Below are 18,538 nucleotides of genomic sequence, written 5' to 3' on the forward strand. Positions count from 1 at the left end.
TCTTCTCCAACACCACAGTTCAAAAGCATCAATTCTTCGGCGCTCAGCTTTCTTTATAGCCCAACTCTCACATCCATACATGACTACTGGAAAAACCATAGCCTTGATTAGACGGACCTTTGTTGGCAAAGTAATGTCTCTGCTTTTTAATATGTTGTCTAGGTTGGTCATAACTTTTCTTCCAAGGAGCAAGCGTCTTTTAATTTCATGGCTGCAGTCACCATCTACAGTGATTTTGGAGTCCAAAAAAATAGTTTGTCACTGTTTCCACTGTTTCCCCATCTATTTTCCATGAAGTGATGGGACCAGATGCCATGATCTTAGTTTTTGAATGTTGAACTTTAAGCCAACTTTTTCACTCTCCTCTCTCACTTTCATGAAGAGGCTCTTTAGTTCTTCTTCACTTTCTGCTATAAGGGTGTTGTCATCTGCATATCTGAGGTTATTGAGATTTCTCCCAGCTATCTTGACTCCAGCTTGTGCTTCTTCCAGCCCAGCGTTTCTCATGATGTACTCTGCATATAAGTTAAATAAGCAGGGTGACAATATACAGCCTTGACATACTCCTTTTCCTATTTGGAACAAGTCTGTTGTTCCATGTCCAGTTCTAACTGTTCCTGCCTGACCTGTATACAAATTTCTTAAGAGGCAGGTCAGGTGGTCTAGTATTCCCATCTCTTTCAGAATTTTCCAGAGTTTGTTGTGGTTCACACAGTCAAAGGCTTTGGCATAGTCAATAAAGCAAAAGTAGGTGTTTTTCTGGAACTCTCTTGCTTTTTCGATGATCCAGCAGATGTTGGCAATTTGATCTCTGGTTCCCCTGCCTTTTCTAAATCCAGCTTGAACATCTGGAAGTTCTCAGTTCACATACTGTTGAAGCCTGGCTTGGAGAATTTTGAGCATTACTTTACTAGCTTGTGAGATGAGTGCAATTGTGCGGTAGTTTGAGCATTCTTTGGCATTGCCTTTCTTTGGGATTGGAATGAAAACTGACCTTTTCCAGTCCTGTGGCCACTGCTGAGTTTTCCAAATTTGTTGGCATATTGAGTGCAGCACTTTCACAACATCATCTTTCAGGATTTGAAATAGCTCAATTAGAATTCCATCACCTCCACTAGCTTTGTTCATAGTGATGCTTTCTAAGGCCCACTTGACTTCACATTCCAGAATGTCTGGCTCTAGGTAAGTGATCACACCATTGTGATTATCTGGGTCGTGAAGATCTTTTTTGTATAGTTCTTCTGTGTATTCTTGACACCTCCTTTTAGTATCTTCTGCTTCTGTTATGTCCATACCATTTCTGTCCTTTACTGTGCCCATCTTTGCATGAAATGTTCCCTTGGTATCTCTAACTTTCTTGAAGAGATCTCTAGTCTTTCCCATTCTATTGTTTTCCTCTATTTCTTTGCATTGTTCACTTAGGAAGGCTTTCTTATCTCTCCTTGCTATTCTTTGGAACTCTGCATTCAAATGGGTATATCTTTCCTTTTCTCCTTTGCCTTTCACTTCTCTTCCATTTACAGCTATTTGTAGGTAGCTACAAATACACAAATTTGTATTTGTGTAGGTAGTTACTTCCTTTTTAAGGTGAAAAGTATTCTATTGTATAGATGCACCCAATTTTGTTTATCCATTTATCTACTAATAGATATCTGTCTACTAACAGACATTCCACTTTTTAAGCTATTATAAATAGTGCTGCTATGAACATCCACATACAAGTATTGGTTTGAGTCCCTGGTTTCAATTCATTTGGGGCTATATCACCTAGAACCGCAATTGCCTTGTCTTTTGATAATTCAGTGTTTACCTTCTGGAAGAACGGCCCAACTATTTCCACACGGTTATACCCGAGGTCCTGGAGAAGCAAAAGGCAACCCACCCCAGTGTTCTTGCCTGGAGAATCCCGGGGAGGGGGGAGCCTGGTGGGCTGCCGTCTATGGGGTCGCACAGAGTCGGACACGACTGAAGCGACTTAGCAGCAGCAGCAGCAGCATACCCGAGTTCCAACTTCTCCACAATCTCGCCAAAACTTACTATTTTCTGTTTAAAATTATGTCTATCCTAGAGAGTGTGAAGTAACTCAATAAGTTTTCCATGTGCTCTTTCCCAAACACACGGAAAAGTTAAAAACAAAAAAACCCCCAAAACACAACACAGAACACCTGTGCTCCCTCTGCTTAGCTTCAACAATTTGGATTTGCCCGAGTGGTTCCTGGTGGTGTCTTTCAACCCGTTCATCCACCCTGGGAATTTTCTGTTAACTAGGAATTTTGTCTAAAAAGCCTGAATAGGTTCAGGTGAAACATCTCAACATTTTAAATAATAACAGCAGGTAAGAGTACTGAGTACTTACTAGGCTTCCATTGTTCCACAGATATATTCTTACGGAATCTCAGAACGAAACAGCAGTTGTCTCTTTCTGCCTGGAATCCACCGTCCTCTCTTCTGACCACAACACTCTGACTCTCTTCTCGGAAACCACCATCCCTTTGCTGATTCTCCTGCTTAAGTGATGCGGATCCCAACCCTTAACACCAAAGAAGTACCTGATTAAGGCCTAACAACAAGAGCCACAGTGATTGGCCAGCCAGAGGCATGTGATCTTCTTGGGCCAATGAGACACACTTGACTAAGGTGTAACAAAAGTCTCAGTGATTGGCCAGCTAGAGGCAACGTGATCTGCTTGAGCCAATGAGAGCCAGCCTTTGAACTACTCCAGTTAATACAGTAGAAGGCCTTTAACTGTAGTACTTTACTGTTCCTTTATGTAAAGAAAGTACTGCCAAGTAGTTATGAAAGGGCATCATTTGTCAGATATACCCTGAGTTCAGAAATGTGCACATGTGAAAACAAGGACTTCCCTTGTGGCGGATTGGGGAATGCAGGGGACAGGGGTTCAATCCCTGGTCCGGGAAGATTCTACGTGCAGAGGGGCAACTAAACCCCTGGGACCCAACTGCTGAGCCTGCGAGCTGCAACTACTGAAGCCTGCGTGCCTAGAGCCTGTGCTCAGCAGTAAAAGAAGCCACCGCAATGAGAAGCCGGTGCATCAAAACAAAGAGTAGACCCCCATTTGCCCCAAATAGAGAAAAGCCTGCGCAAAAGGAACGAAGACCCAGCGCAGGCAAAAATAAAAATAAAAAAAATTTTTAACTGTGGAAAGTTAAAATGTTTCAGATTGCTGGCCATCTCAGCTTCCCTAGAGAAGAGCTGTCTGAAGAGTGGGGCGGTGTTTTCTGGGGAGAATTGTTTAATTCGCCATGTCCTCTTTCCTCGTCTCTAGTGACTGGAAGACATGAACTGGGAGGATGCTGACTGCAGTTTTGGATGCTCAGAGAACCTATCCAGTCTACCCCAACACTTGCAGAAAATGCCCTGCACTCCCTTACCCTTCTTCCCTAATGACCAGGGTCTCTTGGGGCCCCAAATTTTCAGACTTCACGGACTCCATTTTGATGGTGGCAGGGGTGGGGGTGGGAGGGGCGGAGGCAGCATTAGAAGCAGCTTCATAGTTCCCAAAGGCGGTCTGTGATGGATAAGACACTCCCATGGGGACTACGGGTGGTGGTTCAGGGCACCGGGAGGGAGGTCCCAGGAGCCATCATACCCCCGGAGATCTCCAGCCATTAGAGAAGTCAGCAATCAGAATGTTTGAAGAGTGACCACTCAGCTGTGTGATACTGGGCAAGTTACCCAGCCTCTCTGAGCCTCAGCTTCCTTATCTATACTGGTTTGCCACTTCCAGGGTTGCTGAGAGGCTTGATCACAAATCCAGGCAGACTGTGAGTGCTTACCACTTGTTAGCTGTCACTCTGCCCAAGGTCATCCAGACCTTAGGGCTTGGCCAGCCTTGAACCCAGGGAGGTCTGGCTCTCCTGCTGTGCTCTTAACACCTCCCCAGGATCCTTTGGAAGTCTAGTTCTCCGCCCCCTTCTCCCTGACTCTTGTCACTCCCTTAAACTCACAGCTAAATTAGTGACAAAAGGTTTTGTGGCAAATGGCTCAGCAAGATTTAGAAGCAACTTCTGGGAACATCTGCGGCACATGTTGACAGACTCCAGAGGACAAAACTGGGATCAATTCAGCTCACCACCGAGATTTACAGTGGGGCGGGGGGGGGGGGGGAGTGCGGGGGCCCTGGGTGTGGGGTAACACCCACCAGGACCTCCAGGGCCCTCCTAGACCCTCCAGTTGCGAAATCGCGAAGCTTAAGATTGAGGTTTTTGTCCATGCTCTTTTTGTTGGAATCTCAAAGGTCAAAAGATATTTTAACGGAGGTGGATACAGGAAAAATCCAGCGATGGATGTGCGAGGCAGGTTTCCAGGCAGCCGGAGAACTGCGCACTGCCTGACAATCGGTCCGTGGGGAGAGGGAGCTGGTGCGGGGGTGATGTGGTGGATGGGGGCAGGGGCGGGATACAGGCAGACATCAAGAGAGAAATGGGGACAGAGGGAGAAAACAGAGAAACCGAGGGAAACAGAGATGCAGAGAAACAGAGAAGAGACGGACACAATAAGAGACAGAAACACACAGAGAAGGGCAGAGAGAGAAGCAGAGAGAGAAGCAGAGACGGAGAGACAAAGACAGAATCAGAAGGAGAGAGGGCAGAACGAAGGAGAGGAGAGGATATTTATTAACCTCAAGAGAAAGAAAAGAGAAAGCCAAGAAAAAAGAGGGGGAAAGAAAGGGAAGGGGGAACTTGAGGCGAGAGAGACGAAGATTAGGGAGAAAAAGGACCTGGAGGAGAGAAACGCTGAGAGGAGGGATAAAGGAGGTGGGAGGGATCTGATTCGCCAGAGAGGCCCTTTCCCATATCTGTCTCCTGTGTTTTCCCTCTAGCAGGAGGGCTAAAGTAGCAATAATCCCAGGCTTCTGGAAGCCCTGTATTCCAGTCTAGTATCCAGGCTGTGTTAGAGCTTTAGGGACCCGCTTCTGTACAAGCTTTTTTGCCCAGCATTTTCTGCCCCGAGGTAGACCCCTCTCCCAGGCACTCAGTGCTCTATCACAGGGCATGACTTTGGGCAGACCCTGTGAGACACCGACAGCTGGAACCGGGCATATGATGAAACATGGGGCCCTTGTTTGAAAATTAAGACTTTCAAGACATTGGCAGCTGAGCAGTAAAGCAAGCACGGGGTTCTTCCAAGCACAGGATACCTACCACCCCCATTGAGGTACTGCAAGTGAGTGGGAGAGGAAGGAGCCTAGGGCATCCGGAAACAGCAAGAGGCACTGACTCTACTGTGGGCTTCTCTGTTGATTTCATTCATTCAGAAAACAGATATTTAAGACTGCTAGCCTGCGGCTACAGTCTTAACTATGACAATAAACATCTTCATTTCTCAACTCTTTTCACGTGCTAAGCATTTTACTTGCATTATTTCATTTCATTCTCGTTCATAAAAAGCCAACATGGCTGTTATTACTTCCAGCCCCATTTTATGAATGAGGAAACTGAGGCCACTGGTTGAAGTCCCAGGGCTATTAAGTGATAAAGCCACACTCTTTACTGTCAAGGCCAGTCTGTCTCTACTCCTTTTCCAAATAGGACAGGAGACAGAAAGTGAGGCTCAGGAAAAAGGAGTATCAGCTTCAGGATTTCTGGTGAGCAGGGAGACTAGATGGACGAAAATAGGAATATTTGAATAGGAGGAGGCTGTTTCACATAAACATAGGCATTTTCACACCCTGGGGCGTGGGCAGGATTGACAGGAAGCAACAAATCATGCCCCCCAAAGCACAGCCCGTCAGCACCCTAAGAGCACAGGAATGAGCAGAGTTCATAAATTTAGCATTTGATGTGCAGTGAAACCATCAGGTGCAAGGAGTTGCAGTTTCGTAAGTCTGGTTTGTTTTTTGAAGTCGCTAACACACCATATCAGGTTGCCCTGCCTGGGCACCATTTGATGAGTATCCTCCAGAATGGGGCTCTAAGCCCAGGGCTAGGAGTGGGCTCTGGTTCTCCTGTGTTTGGATGTAGCTTTCCTGGTGGGCACTCTCCCCAACCAGACACTAGTCAAGACCTTTTGGTCCTTCCCTCCCCCTCCCCACCCCAGCCCCCAGCCAGGTCCTCAGTCTGTCTTTTGTCTTTGGGAAAAACTTTAGCTAAAGAATAAGTTTAACCAGAGGAATGAGAAAATGCAAGAGCAAATTAAAAGCAGTCAGACAGGACAAAACAGTAATTGTTTAGTCATTAAGCACAGTCAAGGACCCTCAGTTCCTCCTCAAGGGCTGTAGATAATATTCTGAGCCACATCCTGTGAGCTGTACGTGGTACCGAAACCCACACCTGGCAGAAGAAGTCAACCACCTGATGACCAGACTGCAGCCAGGACAGAAGCTGCCACAATTCCAAGACTTGGCCTCAAGGAAATAGGACCAAACCAATCAATCCTAGAAGTGAAGATTAACTGTATTTAAAACGGTCAAGATGATGCAGGTCAGACCACCATCTGACCAATGTCAAGAAGGCTGTCAGAGCTGACAGTGCTGTTTCTGCATGTAACCCCCTCCCTCAGCCTATAAAAGCTGGTGCCCACCAATTGTTAGTGGAGGGCAGTCTGCCTTTGGACAGGCATCCACTCTCCCCATTGGATGCCAGAATGCAAAATAAAACAAACTTTCCTTTCCACCAACCTGGTCCCTTCAATGGCTTTTGAGCTGTGAGCAGCTGGACCCTGACTTTCAGTTACCAAAAATGATATTGAAAGGGGTTGTTTGGGAGGTGATTCCAGGAAGCATCTGAAGGACAATAGGCAAGTAATCCTCAGAGGGGAAGGAAGACCATAAAGAGTGTGTTCTGAGCACTGGGCCACCTGATGCAAAGAGCCAACTCATTGTAAAAGACCCTGGTGCTGGGAAAGAGTGAGGGCAAGAGGAAAAAGAGGCAGCAGAGGATGAGATGGTTAGGTAACATCACTGACTCAATGGACATGAGTTTGAGCAAACTCCAGGAGATAGTGAAGGACAGGGAAGCCTGGCGTGCTGCAGGCCATGGGATCACAACGAGTCAGACTCAACTTAGCCATTGAACAACATCTGAGCACTGGGAACTCTGGGGACAGCATAGACCATTCCTCAGTTATTCCTCCCAAGAGAAGTGAGAACTGTGATATTAATCCCTCAACTCCATCCCTCATTGGCTGAGAGCTGCTCCCAGGTGTATCTCTCTAGCACATCCAGATGCCCTATAAGCCACATAGAGCATGTGAGTCTTACCTGTGGGTCTTGACATTCAGTATATGAGTTATTACTAAATACAAAATAGTATAAATTTTCATATATATATATATATATATATATATATATATATGCTTTGTGAATATGACTGCCTGAGTGTGTTTGGGGGGAGAGGCAGGAACACAAGATATATTTTCTCAACAACTTGACATAAAAATAATGTTCCATTTAGTACTCTTTTAGTTTCAAGGGACAGAAACCAACTCAAGTTGGCCTCATCCCAAACAGAAGGTTTGGTTCAGATGATACCAAAGGCAAGAGGAAGTGGGTGTGACTTTGAGTCCAATCAGATCCCAGAGACTCAACCACCTCACCAGGAATTGTGTCTTTTTTCCATTTCTGGGCCTTGTTTTTCTTGGTCTTCTTTTCATTGACAGCCAAGCTTGTCCCACATGGAAGCAAGATGGCTGCCAGCAGGTCTGAGCATCCCTCCTGCAGCCTGGCAACGCCCCACGGAGATTGAGCCTGTTTCCCATAGGCCCACTTTGGGTCATGTGATCATCTCTGAGCTAATCCTGGAATCTCTGATTGGCCAGGCTGTGGTCTGCTCAGAGAGTTAGGCTGTAGGGTGGCTCCACCCAAGCAGGTGGACTGAGATCCTCTCTCTCCCAGTGGCTCCTCAAAGTAAAATGGAGGAGCTCTTAGGAAGAGAAGGGAGGCTGGGTTTCCATTACAACCAGCATGTGGGGTGCTTGCCACGAAAAAGGGACTGTCCTTTTGGAAAATGCTGGGATATAGACCAAAATGTACCAGCATCTTCCTAAGAGATAAACAGTTGGTTACCCATGATTTGGGGATAAAAGTGTGGTTCTTGCCTCACAATCTGATGAAATCATTTTGATTATATAAACCTCCCAGAGGATCCTCCAGTAGAAAATAGTTGAAAGTCAGGAAGCAGGGACTCGGGGGGAGGGGAAACTGAGGCAGATTGAGTACATCTCCATTGTAGAGAAGAAGTGCAGATGGAAGAGTCTCCTTCCAGGAGGTATCCCCGGAGTAGGGCGGGTCAGAGTCTGACTGATAAGAAAAAGAGACTCTGGAACTGCTGGCAGAGTCTTTCAGATAAATAAGCACAGCGGTTCCCTACTGATTGTCCTTCACATTCTTCTTAGCTTGTGACACGACATTCTGCCGCAATAAACAACCTCGTACAAAAATCCTCATCCCTGGTGCCTTGTATTTCTGTGGAATAAGCGGAATAAATTATAATGTCGCACACTATTGGCTATAACTCAGCTTTAGAAAGAGTGAGCTGGAGCTTTGTGTAGAACTGGTGAGATGCTCCGGATAGATATGTCCTCTCGCTATCAAGGGGGATTTTTAAAAAGCAAGGTGCAGAATCTTTTCTCTTTTTTGATGAAAATGAAATCTCTCCTTTGTGTTTTTAGGAGCAAAGGGAATGGTGTGGAAGGATACCCATTGCACAGTGAATATTACTGTTTTAAGGATGTGGGACTAGGCTTGAGAAGGTTATTAGCTCACTTGCTAGGCTGGTGGCTTGCGTGAATTGTTTTAATCAGCCTGGGCTATTTTCATACACGTATATATTTCACATGCAAACAAAAATGTAAAGACAGAAATAAATATGTGGCATTTATGAATGACCTCAAAGTAACAAACTCTACCCTTTTTGCTAACCCCCACTTCTAAAGCAGTTGAGGAAAGAGGTCCAGGGGTTGGGGAAATGAAAAGGCATATCTTGCTTTTGCAGAAGAGGGCAGTAAGGTTGGCAGATAAAATATCCAGTTAAATGTGAATTTCACATAAAGGATGAATACATTTTAGTATAAGTATATCCCTAACTGCACTTTCCCACTGGCTCAGCTTGGGTCGTGTGACCATCACGGAACTAATCAAGGAAACTCTGATTGCTCAGAGGGTAATCAGGTGCTCACAGACTCAGAACTTACACTACAGATTTACGTATATTTTAAAATCTGGTTTTCAAATTTAACTGGTGTCCTAGAGTTTTATTTTCTAAATTTGGCGACCCTCTGTGGAAGGAAGTAAGGTGTCCAGTAGGGGGTGGTGGTGGTGAGCAGCGGGTCCCAGTTCTGTGAGTGGGAGAGCGCGCTGAAGTTTGGGCAGGGAGGGAGATGGAGACAGGTGTCCAGGAGCGTGAGACTCTTGGGGACAGAACTGGAGACAGAGGATTTTAAATAAGTTTCCTTGGCAGATATGCCTCCCCCTCAGTTCCCTTGAGGGACCATCAATAGAGTTTGATTCTCACCAGGCTTCCCTGGTGGCTCAGATGGCAGAGAATCTGCCTTCAATGCAGGAGACCTGGGTTCAATCCCTGGATTGGGAAGATCCCCTGGAGAAGGAAATGGCTACCCACTCCAGTATTCTTGCCTGGAGAATCCCATGGACAGAAGAGGCTGGCAGGCTAAGTCCCTGGGGTCGCAAAGAGTGGGACACGACTGAGTGACTAACACTTTGTAAGCTTAGAGTGGTTGAGGGTGAAACTACATGAGCCCTATCAACTGGACTCAAGAAACTACATGAGTCCAAGCTAAGCCCATTTTTTAACCAAAACACCTCTGGCCCGGGTCTGGGGTCTGTCTCGTGGGCAAGGAGGAAGAACCAGTGACCTTTGTTCTGTTTCCTGTCAAGAGTCAAGGGCAGTGCATTCATCCTTGAAATTGAAAACCATTGTATCAGGAACAATGCATTTCATCGGATGACTTTGTCCAAAGGGAATGACCCACAGGCAGTGAAGCGTGCCTGTGTTTCTTTAGGATTAGGTAGACCTTCAACCGGAGAAGGCAATGGCACCCACTCCAGTACTCTTGCCTGGAAAATCCCGTGGACAGAGGAGCCTGGGAGGCTGCAGTCCATGGCTAAGAGTCGGACACGACTGAGTGATTTCACTTTGACTTTTCACTTTCCTGCATTGGAGAAGGAAATGGCAACCCACTCCAGTGTTCTTGCCTGGAGAATCCCAGGGACGGGGGGAGCCTGGTGGGCTGCCGTCTATGGGGTAGCACAGAGTCGGACTCGACTGAAGCGACTTAGCAGCAGCAGCAGACCTTCAACTAAAGCCAGGTGGAGGTTGCCACCTGGTGGTTGAAAGCTACTCAGACCCTTGCAACCAGTCATACTTGGGTTGATAGTCTTTTTTCATAAATATTTAAGAATGCCTGTATGTGTCAGGCAACAATGTTGCCAACAGTAGTATTAATAGCATTGTCTTAAAATGGGAATTTCTGGGACTTTCTGGTGGTGCAGTGGTTAAGACTCTGCACACCCAATGCAGGGGCCACGGGTTTGATCCCTGGTTGGGGAACTGAGATCCCGCCTGCCATAGGGTGTGGCCAAAAAAATAAAAATAGATAAAGGACTTTTATTGTTTTTTTTTTTTAAGTTGTGTGTTAAAAAATAAATAAAATGGGTATTCCTTACTTGAATGTAAATAAAAACTTAGAAATGTGAGGAAATAAAAAAATAGGTCTTTAAAACTTGTAAGCCATAAAATTCATGTTAAAACTACCTTTTCTGTCCTGTGCCATCTTTTAGGTCAGAAGGTTAGCAAATCTTGGAAAGGGTCATAACATGGAGAGAGAAAGATGGGGAGAAGAGGGAGGACAAGGCAGGGAGGCGAGAGACTTGGAATGGAGGTTGGTGGGGGCACAGGAGCTGAAACGTTGATAGAACTTTCCAGAAAGGGGCATTCATACCTTATCTTTGCCTTTAGGTTCTGCTTTGGTGAAATATTTTCTCTGTTTATACCGTTTCTGAACTAGAGAACCATCATCTGTATTCATGGAGCTGGTTTCATGCATTATTATTCTTGGGACAGGTAGGATGTTGGCGCCATCAGAGGTCCAGAGCTTTCTATCCGCTTAGTGTCTGTCCATTCTTAGTGTCTTGCCTTTGTCCTCATGCTGGAGTCTTCCATTGCAAGATGGACACTCAAGTCCTGAAGGTTTCTGAACCTCATGACTGGGTTCAGAAAGGAGGAAACAGGGAGGGGGCGGGGTTGGTGTTGTATTAGCTGTGTCTGTCCTCTCTTCCCAGGAAGGCAAAGTCTTCTTAGACAACTCTCCCTTCCCAGCGACACACACACACACACAGCCAACTTCAGCTAATGCTTGTTGACCAGACACACACACACACACACACACACAGACACACACAGCCAACTTCAGCTAATGCTTGTTGACCACACACACACACACAGACACACACACACAGCCAACTTCAGCTAATGCTTGTTGACCAGAAGGGGTCAGAGGATCAACCCTAACATCAAGGGAGGCTGGGGAAATGGGTAACAGGATTGTCATAATTGAAACCAACTGTCATCTGTTGTTGGAAGATAGGCTCATGGCTGCTGTGAGCAAAACTGAAGTTCTCTTAGCAGAGAGAAGAGAAAAAGACATTGGATAGAGTAACTTTCAGGGTCTGCCCCAACATTCTATCACTTTTAAGACAGTAACGTTTCCTCCCACATACAGGGATGTAGAAGCCCCATACCAGGGAGTTTCACAATGATGTAGAAAGAAATCTCCTCCCTACTGGGGTCCCTCACCCCAATACGCTGCTTATCATTGATCGAGTCAAGATTCAGACTCAGAGCTCTAGCTCTTCACCACTGCTGAGTCCAGCCAAACCCCTCCTGGGACAAAGCCAAGTGAGGCTGACACTGCGTTCAGGGTGCCCACGGGATAAAAGCCTGCTTGGGTTCTGGGTGCTCCAGGAGGGAGCAGCACTGCTCAGGCTGGCCTTCAAGCATTCCTACCCTGGACATAGACCAGGAGCTGGACCTCCTGCGTCCCCTTCCCTCATGGACGAGCTGTGTGGTTTTGGGCGAGAGACTCGGCCTCTCTGAGCCTCAGATGCCACATCTGTAAGAGGAGAATGACAATAATTTTACTAAGAGTAGAGCCCAAATGAGAGATTAAAGGGAATCAAATAACTACAAAACTCAGAAGAGAGAGGTCTTCCCTGGTGGTTCAGTGGTAAAGAATCTGCCTGTCAATGCAGGAGATGCGGGTTCGATTTCTTGGTCGAGAAGATTCCCTGCAGAAGGAAATGGCAACCCACTCCAGTATTCTTGCCTGGGAAATCCCATGGACAGAGGAGTCTGTTGGGCTACCGCCCATGGGATTGCAAAAGAGCTGGACAGGCCTGAGCGACTAAACAACAAATTTTAAATGTTGAGAAAAAAAAAAAGAAATAGCACACAGTCAACAAATGCTAGTGACTATTACTATAATGATTACTGTTTTACTATGCTATCCTGGCAGGGGTCTCATTGGTCACTGCCTTAGGGTTGTCTTGCTCCTGGCCCGAGGCAGCCCATCCTGCTTAGTTTGTGTGGAGCGCATTTACTAGTGCGGGTGGGTTCCAGTCTCGGGGGAGTTCTTGTCTCTCCACTAGTATTCTAAACCTGCAGACAGTCGGGCCTGGGAAACAGACTCTTGGTTTCCGAAAGTATCCTAGGCACACTACCTTTCCGTCCTCTTGATCTTGCCTGTCCTTCCTGGAGCCTCTCTTCCAGGACTGATTGAGTGACAGTCCTAAGGTTGAGTCAGCCCCACCCTGGTCCCGCCAGCGGCCCCGCCCCCTAGGAAGCGTCTCCCTAGAGGACCTGACAGAAGCCCCACCCCTTCGCTTCATCGCGGAAGATGATTGGACAGCCGAGAGGAAGGAGCACGCCCCCCCCCACTCGGGATGCTGCCGCACGTGCCTCCCCAGCCCTTTCTATTTGTTGTGAGCTGTCCCTGAGATCTAGAGCGACCTTGGAAACCTCGTTCCCCTAATCCTTGAGAATTACTTAAGCTTTGGATTCGATTCCCCACGTGGCCGCCAGAGAGAACATTAAACATAGAGTCCAGTCCTGTCTTCCTGCTTGGGGTCTGCCCCCTCCCACCTCTCCGCCCCTCTCGGGCCAAGCAACCCCCTCGCTCCACCTTCCAGCCACTCTGGCTTTGTCCTTCAAAAGAGGACAAACTCCCCTCCGCCTCCCTCTGCCCCGAGGACTCCCCAACAGCCCGTGTGGCTCTACTCCTGTAAAATCACCGCCTTGATCTCTCACCCGCAATCCCCTGCCGCACCTGGCTCCTCCCGGCACTCGTCATTCTTGGCACGAATCGTGGCTTGCCGTCATCTATCAGGATTTCTCTGCTTTCTTCTGGGTACCACCTGGAGCATCGCTTTGTCAAATGGAGACAGGCTAGTGATGGTTAATTGTATGTGTCAACTTGACTGGGCTAAGGGATGCTCAGATAGCTGGCCAGACTTCATTTTTAGATGAGTCTGTAACTGTGGCTCCCCTAGAGATTAGCATTTGAATTGGGAAACTGAGTAACAAAGATCACCCCCACCTAGGCAGGTGGGCATCTTCCAATCCATGGAGAACAAAAGGCAGAGGATGGAGAATTTGCTGGGCTTGAGGTAGAACATCTCTGTTCTCCTGCCCTTGGACATGGATGCTATTGGTGCGTCCTGGATGGTGGTGTGTCTGATGATGGCAGTGGACACACTGTTCTGCACCTTCCCAGAACCATTCCCGAGTTGGCAGTCCTGCCTTGGCATCAAAGTGTCAGTACGTGTCACCCCAATCAAATCCCCAGAAGCTGGAAACAGTTCCCTCAGTGCCATCCTGGAGTGTTTGTAACAAAACCCCCGTAGCTTTGACTCTTTTTCATTTGTTTTATTAGCATCAATATATACAAAGTGGAAAATGACTTCATTATTTTAGCTTAGAAAGTTTGTTTTGCGTTTAATTTGGGCAAAAAATGGAAATGAAAACTCCCCAGGAGAAAGCCTACCTACCTTTAGGGGCTCTAAACAATTCAATAAAACCTGACCTCAAATGACCCAGTGACCTCAAAAAGCATAGGAAAGTCAGACCCTTTGGGTCGACCCCAAAGAAAAGGTCATTTTTACCCAAGGCTCACGCTCAGCCTCAATCTACCCATGTGTTTGCCAAGTCCCGTCCGCTTATACAACCATTTGGGTCACGTAGCCACTTTGTTTCTTGCTGGGCTGTTTGGTAGTTTCCCAAGCTATCAGCCTGAGGTTCTGCAGGCTCTCCAAGGAGCTGGTTTCAAAAGATCATTTTTTAAAGCATGTCTGTGGAACTAAGTAAGGATGGCCATCAAGTAGTGACCGGAACACTTATGTTGGCTAAATAATTCTACCCTCTACCCCTGAAAAAAGCAGAAGGATGAGTTCCAAGCTGAAGAGAGTTGAGTGTGTGCCTTTTTAAAGCACAAGATGGTAGCTGGCAGATACAGCTTATACGAATTAGCATGTAATACACACCATCACATGCATTCTTTGAAGCTCGAAATCTCTGTAAACGTATTTCCCCGATGTTTTACAAAGGGTAGCTTGTAGGAAGGTTCAGTCCGTTCTCGAGTTTCTCAGGATTGTAGCCTATTCAAAAATATTTAATCCCAGCGGATTTTAACATTGATCTTAGAAAAACAGACATGACAGGAGCTGAAGTGAGATGCCTGGTAAATTTTTGGCACGATTATCATGATTTGTTTCACCTTTACATATTCCAAAGACACATTCAGATATTTGAAAAAGAAAAATAGACACCAACCTGTCCTTCAATCACACTATACCTTGTCAAGCTCGCATGATCCAACTTTCGGCTTAAACAAACTTTTAAAACATGGTTACAGGAGCTGTACTACTAAGACGTAACTAATACATTGGAATCCTGAAAAAAAAACACAAAACAAAAGAAAACAAACCTCCACCTCTCTACTCCTTCCAACAGCCAATAAGAATGCCTAGGCCATGGCTTGGCCAGTTTTAGGGAACGGGGTTAGAATAAAGATTTTATTTTTTATCAGTCTGTATGAAAGGCAGATGTTTAGTGTTCATGTAACCATAGTCTGTTCTAATATTAATGTCATTAATAGGCTCCTTCATTCTGGATGACCCAGGGTCAGGGTTAGAATAGATATCAAAGCAACAATAGGATACTGCCTTTTTTTTTTTTTAAAGGGTTGGCATTATTTGCGTTGCTGCTGTTTCTCCAGACATGACGTTGCTCACCAACGGTCTGGAACATTTCTCCTCTGGTTCTTCCGTAGAATGGGGTGGACTCTGGGCGGCTGGAATGCAGCCTTTTATGACCTCTTGCTGTGCACCATGAGTGCATGCTGGAAGGAAGGAGCAAGTGTGCAGGATCCTTTTCTGGCAGAAGGAAAATATGTGGGCCTCAGACCCCCCCCCCCGCCCCCGAGACCGAGGTCCACGGTCCTGCTGGGAGGAGGGTATATGTGTCTGTGTGTCTGCAAAGCCAACTGTGTATTGTTTCAGAGGCTTTCTAAGCAAGCTTCCAAGATATGGACTCCAGGCTACGCCCAAAGGCAGGGCAACCTGAAAAGCCTTTTCATGTTTGAAAACCGGCTGATTTAACACAATTCTAGAGAGCATGAGAAGGTGCCAAAGAGGACCCCCAAAGCCACCAGGCTGGTGCACCTCTCTGAGCCATCGGCTGTCACTAGGAAGATGAACTAGCCTCACATGGGCTATTACCTCCAAGCATCCTCACCCCTTGCCTTCTCTTTACACCTATATTTAGAAAAAAAAAATCTTCCAGATAATCACATGCTCACTAGTCCTATTGGGGTGGAGCAAAGGACCCTGATAAAATACCAGGATGCTCACAGGATTACTGAGCTGCTGAGAATCCCTTTCTGGCCTGAAACTTCTCCTTCCCTTCTCACTGGAGTTCGAATTGTGTGATGAGGGTGCCATGGGGCTTTTAAATCCCCGTTCCTGCTTCTAAGCACCTCCATGGCCAAGCATTCACACCGCCATTCAACATCTGGGCAGAGCTTCAGAGAACAGAAAAGCAGTTTCTTCCTATGGGACCCTCCCTCCAAAATACTTAAATGTAAAGGTCTTCTGAAGGTTCCACCTTGCTTGAATCTCCACTATTTTAAGGCTCTGGCATTCCAGCACCCTGGGAGGGGATCAGAGCTCACCCCTGGATTCCTCCCCTGCAACCCCGCACCCTTTTAACTATATAGGCAACATTCCTCATGCCTCCAAAGCACGCGGATCAATCATCACAGCTTGAGAGTGGCCTTGCTGAACATGGTGATCGACTCTGACCCTGGGGCATAAATTACCTGCTCTTTCATCATTGGAAGACTGTCACGGAAAAGAACATTTTATTCACTCCATTCCCTTACCCAGCGATCCCCCTCATCCAGTTCTTCACTGGAACTCAAATCGCTCATCTTCTCTGAAAACTTTCCTTTGTCATCTGTCACCTTTATAGAAAGAAAACATTTTCTTAGTTTGCCAGCAGCCAAGGACGCTGGGGCGGTGAAAGAGAATGTTCATGTAACAACTTTGCTGCCCTCAGAGGGGCCATGGCAGGAAGGGGTTGGGGCGAGTCCTTTGAGAAGCCTGGGAAATTGGAAGGAAGGACGCAGACTGATTTTGGAGCAGAGCTGTTTAAGTCTCCATGACAAATTCCAACCCCAGTTAATCCAACAATACCCCTTTCCAACCTAACCTTGGGACTTAGATTTGTACGAAAACAGCATGGGCATGGACCCTGAAGATGCACGCAATCGGATGCAGCCAGAGTTGCTTATGGGAGAGGCAGCCTGCTGTGTTCTGTTTTCTCCCCCTCTTCCCTCAGCTGCTGCGTTTGCCATCTTACAGGTCCTCCACCCACCTTCACAACTGAGGCCGTGCCATGAATTTGGCTGCAGCTGCAATACATCCAACCACACACCTAAACTTGATTTTAAATATAATAAATACAGCAAAGAAAACAGTAAGTCTCCAGTAAAGAGTCTAAAGAAAAGCCAGCCGACACTCTGGGGTTTCCATCAAATGCCACATGGTCTCTGGATGAGTCTCTGGAGGAGGTTGTAGTTGAGTTCGTATTTGTAAGTTCCCGTCTCACATGGAGCTCTCTCTAGATGGAAACTTCATATTCTCTGGTTTCCTGCAAGAAGAGCACAGATCTGGTGACCCCTTGTGTGGCAGAGTGACTCATGGCGTGGTTCTGGATCTTCACTCCTCTCTGTATCCAATACTGGACAGAGGACTTTGCAGTGCTCTTGACTCTGACCTTGACCTGCTTTTGCCAGTGGGTTATGGGAAAGTGGGGCTTGAAGAGTGCATGTGTGTTTCTGCTTGTGTCTGCCCTTCTGCCATCAACATAAGCGGAGCATGCCTTGTTGGCCTCTAGCACCATCAAGATGCTGATGAGATGATGAGAGTTCTGGACAGCAGGGTTGGGTCACTGGCCAACAAGCCAGTCCCAGATGTGTATGTGAGGGCTGCTGAACCAGGCCTACTGTCCAGCTGAAACTAGCAAAAACATTGTCCCATGGATCAATGAGCAAATTAACGCTTTTTGCTTTGAGCAACTGACTTTAGGGGCTGTTCGTTACTCAGCATTATCATAGTTCCAGGTGACTGATACACATGAGTCTAATACACATAACAATACACATAAATCTTAATAAGGTCTACTTTATAAAGTACTATTTTCCATCAGCTTGACCTCCTTTGAGGATTCAGAAACAAGCTACATATGTGTAAAATAACATATGACTTTGTCTTACCAGTGGCAAATTTAAAATGACCACAACATGTAGGCAGCAATCAGTTCCATTTCTCCAATATTCATTTGAGTGTGTGTGATATGCTCCAGGCTCCAAGGCCAGAGAAGGGAGATATAGGAAGTCAGAGGCTTGGACCCAGAAGGGGTTGCTGTCATATGCTTTAATGGAGGTCTGTATTTCCCACTGGGTCAACACAGATAAGCAATTTTGTCTGTGTTTCATGGTAGATGAGACTGTGGTGGGAAGACTCCAAGGTGGTCCTCATGATCCCCACCCTCCTGGTTTTCACATTCTTGTATGATCCCTTCCTGTTAACTGTGGACAGAACCTATGATTTGATTCTAAGCAACAGAATACAGAAAAGGTGTTAGGATGTTACTTCCATATTTTATATTATATAGGACTGTGGCTTCCTCTTACAAGGGGACTCTCTCTCTCTCTGATTTTGAAAAACCAAGCTGCTACGTTGCGAGTCGTTCTACGAGAGGGACACATGGAAAGGAACTGAGATTGACAGCCTACGAGAAACTGAGCCCCTTGGTCCAACAACCTGCAAGGAACTGGATGCTATCAGCAACCATGTGAGCTTGGATGTGATTCTTCCACAGTCAAGCCTCAGATGAGAACGTAGCCTTGACTGACACCTTGACTGTAGCCTGTGAGTCCTGGAGGAGAGGACCTGCATAAGCTGTTCCTGGACTCCTTGCCTACACAATCTATGGAGGAATAA

At 46.5% G+C, this 18,538-nt stretch overlaps 2 protein-coding genes across 7 annotated transcripts in view; both read right to left on the reverse strand.

Moving 5' to 3' along the window:
* ASPHD2 (aspartate beta-hydroxylase domain containing 2) overlaps nucleotides 1-2,577 on the reverse strand; it is a 32,200-nt gene extending 29,623 nt beyond the window's left edge. The window contains exon 1 of one of the 2 annotated variants that reach the window (XM_081542916.1): nucleotides 2,357-2,577. The gene's annotated coding sequence lies outside the window, so the exon portion shown is untranslated. The remainder of the gene's footprint in view (nucleotides 1-2,356) is intronic. The other variant, XM_081542918.1, reaches the window with a different exon arrangement.
* Nucleotides 2,578-13,888: 11,311 nt separating this feature from the next.
* The window catches only part of SEZ6L (seizure related 6 homolog like), a 189,378-nt gene continuing 184,728 nt past the window's right edge, over nucleotides 13,889-18,538 (reverse strand). For all 5 annotated transcript variants that reach the window (XM_081542938.1, XM_081542937.1, XM_081542939.1 and 2 more), the window contains one exon: nucleotides 13,889-17,183. In XM_081542938.1, the coding sequence (XP_081399064.1) occupies nucleotides 17,154-17,183 (30 nt within the window). In that variant the 3' untranslated portion in view covers nucleotides 13,889-17,153. The remainder of the gene's footprint in view (nucleotides 17,184-18,538) is intronic.

Source organism: Giraffa tippelskirchi, chromosome 11 (assembly GCF_054371585.1).
Source record: "Giraffa tippelskirchi isolate mGirTip1 chromosome 11, T2T-mGirTip1v1.2.pri, whole genome shotgun sequence".
Lineage (NCBI taxonomy): Eukaryota > Metazoa > Chordata > Mammalia > Artiodactyla > Giraffidae > Giraffa > Giraffa tippelskirchi.